Source organism: Diadema setosum, chromosome 12, assembly GCF_964275005.1.
Source record: "Diadema setosum chromosome 12, eeDiaSeto1, whole genome shotgun sequence".
Taxonomy (NCBI): Eukaryota; Metazoa; Echinodermata; class Echinoidea; order Diadematoida; family Diadematidae; genus Diadema; species Diadema setosum.
The window spans coordinates 30,555,722-30,563,901 of record NC_092696.1 but is presented as its reverse complement, the minus strand read 5'-3'; the positions used below and the strand labels follow the sequence as shown (position 1 = coordinate 30,563,901).

General features: G+C 38.6%; 1 protein-coding gene across 1 annotated transcript; it reads left to right on the top strand.

The window, feature by feature from the left end:
* Positions 1-4,516: 4,516 nt before the first annotated feature.
* On the top strand, positions 4,517-7,917 carry LOC140235871 (uncharacterized). Its single transcript, XM_072315866.1, has 2 exons — positions 4,517-4,521; positions 7,134-7,917. Exons 1-2 carry the CDS (start codon positions 4,517-4,519, stop codon positions 7,915-7,917), a joined length of 789 nt encoding a protein of 262 aa, XP_072171967.1.
* The last annotated feature ends 263 nt before the right edge of the window (positions 7,918-8,180 follow it).

The following is an 8,180-nucleotide window of genomic DNA, read 5'->3' as shown; positions in this document are numbered from 1 at the left end:
GTGAAGCTCAACGCGGTAAAGCTTTTATGCTCGCGTAATCAAAGCGTGTTATTGTATTCTAACCTGTAATACTTTATAACACATAAAGCTTTGATGGCTTCATTTTTCTGCCCCCCCCCCCCCAAGGGAAAACGCAGTATCTAACATTTTTGGCGATTTTCACTTTTTTGCATAAATATAGTCAGTGGGCAATCCTTCTTCATATGACATATTCAGATTTTTGAAAAAAAATGTTTAGAAAGCCACTTTTCCGTAACTGCCAAACGCAGTATCTACACTTAACTTGCACTTTCCCCAAGGAAAAACGCAGTATCTACATGATGAATATCTCCCCAAGGAAAAACGCAGTATCTACAAAGCTAGTCTTAATTACCAGACACTGTTATTTATATGTGAATACTTTGCCGGTTGTTCTGTAATTTGAACGTAAATTACTTTCTTTAGATATACTTGCTCAATAATAAGACATAATGTTCAAAATATCTAACCGAAACAATACTGATTAGTAAATATTTTGATGAGATCGTGATCCTAATATAAAACACAGTGTGTGATTAAGACCAACCGAGTGCACATTAAACAATACAACACAACACTGACAGCTTGCAGCTAGCTGCTGCACTGATGTTGTGCATGCAGCAGTCAGCACAGGACCCGGCTAGTCAGCATACAGTGGGAGTGTGTACTTGGAATAAAACAAAATGTTGTCGTGGGGAAAATTACTCGTGAGCCTAGCCCTCAAGAAAAATTTATCTGCAGATAATGAGTAAGTTATTCAAAACTATTTCAATATTGAAAGAATAAAGCTGATTGTTTGTCACACGAAGCGAAGTAAACACAAATGCATGTTTGTCACACGAAGCGAGGTAAACACAAATGCATACATTTGTGTTTACTTCGCTTCGTGTGATAAACGATCAGCTTTATTCTTTCATATTCTACCTCAATGATGAACATTATCCGTACTATAACTTGTTGTGAAGTAACTTTGTTAGGCCTAGACCCTTGTCAAAATTCCTCAGGCTCCGAATTCGAAATTTTCTTCGAAAGGCAATACTATTTGTGTTGTATCGGATAAACGTCAGGTTATGTAACATGTTACACCCTCCCTTAGATCTAAGTTTGTCTTTTAGACTTGTCTAGACAGTAACGTTTGAGTCTTGCGTCTCTTTTCTAATGTTAGACTTAACGTTAATCAGAACTTTCAGGGTCCGTATTCCGAAAGTCTAAAGAAAGATCTAGTGTAGGACTTGAATAGGCCTACTCTAGGGCAGGCCTGTAGTAAGAAGTCTAAAACTTAACCACTTTTTAGAATCCTAAGTCTAGTGAAGTGTCAATGTTCAATTATCTACTCCATACCATACTGTCTTAAAATTACAGAGTTGACAATACTATAGATTAGGGTCCATGTGAAAAATAGGTACCCACGGTAAATGGACGAAATAGAGACAGTTAAGAATAAGTTGTATTTTAATTCTTATCGGATCTAGACAGTGTCTAGACCCTAGTGAGACTGGGTTGCGTAAAATGCATGCATGATCCCATGCTGCATGCTACATAACTTACAAGTAAAAAAAGTTAGACTCTACATTACAAATTTACATGACGTTAAACTTAGGTTCAATCCAGAAGGAATAGGCCTAGAGAGCGGATGTCACTTCATTCTAGACCGGTTCTAGATGTTTTTTTTTTTTTTTTTTTTTTTTTCTAATCAGAGTCCTGGCTCGTGTAGGGCTTAATAACCTTCTGCAGTTCTAACGTTAGGCTATTTTTTTTTTTCTGTGAGCATCGTGCATGTATAGCCTGAGTCGGTAGACTCGTGTAGCCTGCTACGTAGCCAGCCTAGAATAAACGATATAAAAACTAGACCTAGTCTAGATCGATCTAGGTCCAGATATCCGATTTAGATTTATTTTGGTCTAGACAGACTGTAACCTAGACTGTACAGATCTAGATCTTGTATTCTAGATGCTAGTTAGCGGCTAGGCCATATAGCATCACATTACAGCCCTGGCAAGCTTCATATTAAACACGTATCGACGTAACGTTAGGCCTACAGCAAGATCGGTCTGGGATACACTTTTAAGCAAAACGTTCCAAGAACGATCTGTTATTTAATAATCTTATGAAGCCTGCTCTGTAATCAGGGCATAAATGGGGGGGGGGGGAGGGGGTTGGGGTGGAGGATGCATCCCCCAGGGCCAGAGAATACTTGAACAATGATGTATACATGCATACATAATTATGGCAGAAGATTAATCCTAGTCATTCCGCTGTAGATACTGCGTTTTTCCTTGGGGAAATTCGTTCCATTGTAGATACTGCGTTTTTCCTTGGGGAAATCAGTCAATTGCGTGGGGTTTCCCCAAAGTATCTACATTTTCATCAATAACTGAAAAACAAAACAAAAACACAAAATGATATTTTCCAGAAAAATTGGTAGCTAGATAGACTAAAATTCCACAATGAAGGAATATTTCAAAATAGTATATTTTCCAGGGGCTTTGGCAAAAAGATAAAATGGTGAATATCTCGGTTGTTTAGAAATGGAGCTGGATGTAGATACTGCGTTTTTCCTTGGGGGGGGGGCAGATTTCATGGATGAATAATCACTTACATTTGTATTACTAGTAATTTCATCGTCAGAGTCACACTCAGAAAGATTTGTGGATGTTTTTATTTGAAATTGCGTGGTATTTAGGCCCTATGCTGATAGTATTGTGGTTGTGTTGTGAATATTGTTCTCCAGACATAGAAATCCAATTGTAAACCTACTTTACGTTTATACTTGGCTAAAAAAAAAAAGGGATTCCAGAAGTTCTAGGCTTCATCTTATAGGATTGGCCCACAAGCACAACATACAGTCGACTGCAGTCGTAGTATACCTAGTCAATTTGCATATAATATCAATTTGATATTTAGACTTAGTGCCTCGATCTTCAAAGTGTCTATGGATTCACTCTTACACATTGCAGCCGACTGAAATACCTCTCTCTTACCAAATCCTGTTGCACAAACAAGATCGCAAAATCAAGAACATTTCTAATATTATGATACGAAGAGTCATGGCTACTGTTGGGCCCTATTTTTTTGTACAAAGTTGAAAAAAAAATAAAGAGAAATCACTAGAGATAAACGATCGTAGATCGCCATTCGTTTTTAGCTCCATGGTCAAACTAAACACTTATACTGGGTAAGGTACTTAAAGGTCCAGTTTACCTTTGGGAGCAGTGATTTTAAAAATGTTTAAGATATCACATTTGATGCATATGTGTAGGTCTGTTGTATCACAAAACGACCTACCATATAACATTTTTGCAATAAAGCCTAAAATATAAGGAGATATCAATATTTTTCTCAATAAACCGTAACTGTAGACGGTTTAATCTGGAAGTATTCTTATTATAACTATTGTTCACATTTTGTGTATTTAACAATACTTAACATCAATTAAAAGGATTCAGTTTTTTACAGTGGTTGTTTCTATCCCTAACTCACATTTTAGAACTAGTTTAAAGCACTAATGCTGGGTTTTTGTTTCATTTGCAAATGGTAAACTATGCCTTTAATTATGCAATGCATGCATGCAGTACTCCATCCGCCCATGGTGATACCAAGGACAGATCTGCAGGGTGTTGGGAGAAAGGTAGATTAATTTTCTTTTGGTTATCCTTCACCATTAGAATAAATGAAATTAATTTGTGCCAAATAACAACACATTATAAAACGATCGTTTCAAGTCGCTTCCACCAATGTGTAGGGCCTATTACTCATAAACTCATGAACCCACCTTTGAAACAAGGTTCGTAAATCCAAAAATGGAAAAGTATTATTGCATACTTGTAACAAACATTCGGAATTACTAACCAATATCGTTTTAAATTAACGAACCTTCGGGATTGCAAACTTTTTTTTTCTTTATTTTTCCTTTAGGGGCTATACAAACGAACATTCGGAAGACCAATCCTTAACTCTTTATGTGCCATGCGGCCGTAATCTGCCAGAACTCCCTAAGTCGATTTTGGTCGATTTTCAGGTTTTGAGTGTTTTGTGTGTTTTTTCTCATGCTCTTTCAAGTGGGCCAAAAAATAAGTTGTGATTCGGTACAGAAAGTTATTTTTAGAAGGTAATTTTGGCAAAATTCCTGAGGAGAGAGGGCGATTAATCTGGCAGAACTGCGTAAGTCGAGATACGAAATGAATTTTCCAATGTTAATCAGGCAAAACTGCGTAAGTCGACTTACGACAACGCTTGGACCAAGGTGTTCCTGCATCCCGCACGGACATGGTATAATATTATGTTAACACGCGCGTGCGCGACCTTGGTAGTGACGAACGCGCTGCGCGTTCAAGCTAGCAGTGCCTATAGCTAGCTAGCTAGACACGTCGATCGTAAGCTACGTGTATTGTACACGACAACAGTACTAGTCACAGTAAAGCAATAACCCTCGTTACTCTTGGGGGAAATTGCCACTTTCTTTCCCTTCATAGACTGGCAGGCTTCAAAACAGGTCGATATGCGGTATGCCTAAAGTTTTGCTACAATCTAGTGTTTTTTAAGCCTAGAGCGTTTCTACATCTAACAAACGTTATAGTTTGCATCTTGTCTGACATCACGCTCCAGTCAACTTTAGGCCTACTTAGTACTGCTGCAGCACTTGTCCATTGTTAGTGTACGTGAAATCAATGTACTGTGCGGTAGCGTAGGTCACGCGAACAACAATATCTGTAATCCATTGACCATAGCTTCTTATTTTGTTTTTCATTGTAATAAGCGGTTAGTGGGCTTTGATCTATGGCATTGATCTCGAGAAGTTTAATGAATATCTAGGATACCGTCCATAACGATGGCATTTTCGATCCAATCCTACAGACGTCAGAAATTGACCAATACTAACACTTAAATTACAGTTTACTTTTTAATACCGGTACCGTACCGGTACTCCCAGTAGAGTTGTGCAGTAGGGGCCTACAACTAGACTATTAGTACTAGGACCTACCGTTTAACTTAGGCTGAATCGCCGGTTATTCTGTCTTTACTCAGTTTTCTATTTTTCTAGATTTGATTCGGCTAAACATTCTTGAAGTCTGTAATATGAAGAATCTAGAATCTACATGTTAAACGCTAAATTATAACCATTTTGCCCTAGAAATATATCTGAAACTTAGTAGTTAGATTTAGATCTGTGATCCGTTAGTCATTAGATAGGCAGGTTAGGCTTTACGTTGTTCTTAGATCTACTATAACATTAGTACTAGGCCTAGATCCCCAATAGACAGTCTAGCTGTAGATTTAGCCCCTACCTGGATATGAAGGGTTTGTTTGCAAAAACCGATAAGTCCATTTTTGAAGATTTTGAAGTACGATCTCTGTCAAAAAGTACAAAATGATACCTTTTAAATGATATATTGGTCACTACATATAAAGGTATATTTTTGAAGTTATGGTCAAAAGAAGCAAAAATTTTCTTATTATTCTCTTTATTTTTCTTGAACTTTAATAGCAAATATCTCCATTTGGCAAATATGGACTTATCGGTTTTTGCAAACAAACTCTTCATATAGTGTCTAGATCTAGAGTGTACACTAGAAAATCTAGAAACTAATTTTCATCGATCTAATTCTACTGTACCAGTCTGTTATAATGACGCCCCAAAATAGACGTCTGGATGTTACATAGACCTAGTCCTAGACAATCGAGTAGAAAGAGTTCGAGAGTTCTCGTACGTTTTAGGTCTGCGTAGATAGTAACGGTTAGAACACTACTACCCTAACGTTAGTACTGTATAGTGACAAATTAGCCTACAGTAGGAGTCGACACACACGAGATCTAGGGTCTATTTTTTTTATGCCTCCGCCACGAAGTGGTGCCGGAGGCATTATGTTTTCGGGTTGTCCGTCCGTCCGTCCGTCCGTCCTTCCGTCCGTCCGTCCTTCCGTCCGTCCGTAATGCATTTTGTGGACAAGGTAACTATCCTGTAAGGTATCCTGATGAAACTTGGCATGTATCTGTATTAGGGGGTGAAGTTGTGCCTATCAACTTTTGGGTGTACATGCTCAAGGTCAAAGGTCAAAAGGTCAAGGTCAAATACATAAAATGTCACTATTTCCACCATATCTATTGAATGCCTGAAGAGATTTTCTTGAAACTTAGCGTATACATGTATTACTCAATTAAGATTCTCTGGTGAAAGTTTGGGTTATGAGGTCAAAAGTCAAAAGGTCAGGGTCAAATACATAAAATGTCACTATATTCCACCATATCTATTGAATGCCTGAAGATATTTTCTTGAAACTTAGTGTATACATGTATTACCCAATTAAGATTCTCTGGTGAAAGTTTGGGTTATGAGGTCAAAGGTCAAAGGTAAAAAGGTCAAGTAAAAATATCAAAACTTCTTTTTTTTTTTCTCCGTACCTTGGAAATTGTTCAAGGTATCTTCATGGAACATAGTATATACATGTACCGACTGGAAGTGATTATCTAGAGAATGTAGGGTTCATGAGGTCAAAGGTCAGGGATCAAAGGTCAAGTGCAACACTTCAAAATTTTGCTATTTCCCTCATATTTATGCAATGCCAGCAGGGTTATTTTTTTTCTTTTTACACTTGGTGTATTCATGTGTAACCTAATAGAAATTCTCTGGAAAGTTTTTTTTTCTTCTTTTTTTTTGCCTCAAAGGCCAAAGGTCAAAGATCAAGTGAAAGTGCTGAACTAACTTTTTCCTCCATATCTCGGAACTGGCTCAAGTTATCTTGAAACTTAGTACATATTATGCATGTTCTACCTGAAAGTGATTATCTTATGAATTTTAGGGTCAAAGGCCAGATGAAAATGGTAACAATTTACTATTCAATTCAAAAATTGCACTTTTTCTCCATACCGGTACCTTGAAAATCACTCAATGCATAAATGTATGAATGGGTCAAAGTCAAGTTAAAGTCCTTAAATCCCCAAATACATGCTCTCCTATTCATCCACTTAAACCTAGGTGAATTTCACATTCAGCCTCAGCAGCATGACCCCGCTCTTCGTGTGTAGTCCCGCCCATTTGTCTTTGTGCGCTGTGCCCTGGAATAGTGATATACAGTCAGTGCACCGTGTCTCAGCTTGGCACTGTGCTGTGGAACCAGAACTTCACGTTGGAGACGAGCAGTCTACCCCATCATACCCCAGCCTGTTCCGTCACAGTCCCCTCCCTCAACGAGGAAATCAACTGCGCTTGTTTGTCAAGTAATCAAGGAGCTGTTGAACAATGAAGACTACATCAATATGCTCAACAGTGTAGTCAGCAATGCAGTCGACAAGGCCTTCACTAAACTCCACAGCCGTGTTGAAGTGCTTGAAGGTCAAGTCCATGATCTCCAAAATGAATGCGACAACAAGTCACACCAGATCACAGTTCTCAAGAAGGAGATAAGTCAGCAGTCAGATCGAATCCAAAATCTTGTCCAGGGTCAACTCGACCTCGAGCAGTACTCCAGACGTAACTGCATCCGGATCTTCGGTGTCAGAGAAGCAGCAGGGGAATGCACCGACAACATACTGTACGACATTGCTCAGAGCAAGCTAGGAATCACCATAAACCCAGCAACAGACATAGACCGGAGCCACCGCACAGGAAGGAAGAAACCTGAATCGGCCTCTCATTCTCCCAGACCAATCATCGTCAAAATGACCTCGTACAAAAAGAAGCATCAAATCCTTACAGCAAGAAGAAAACTGAAAGGAAGCGGTATCTCCATTCATGAAGATCTCACGAAGCACAATGTCGATCTCCTACGCAAAGCAACACACCACCAGAAAGTGAAGAATGCCTGGTCATCAGACGGTCGTATCATAGTCGAAATACCTGCCTCACATGGGAAAACGATCAACAAAGTAATCAGAAGTGAAAGTGACTTGGCCAGATTATGACTTCAACTTCTCAAAGTCCCCCACCTCCATGTATGTATCCTGTAAGTTTTTGTAGTTTTTGTAAGAGACAACGGGCTCAAGATAATATCTGTTATTTTTGTGCAACCTCTAGTTCCAGTCGCCTGAGGGCATTAGAAGAAGACGAAGATGGTGTATCTGTACTTAGTACTGAAACAGAATATTTCATTCCAAGTGAATTTGCCTCTATGATGAATGGTACGTTTTCAGAAATGTTTACGTGTCTGCATTTCAACTGTCGAAGT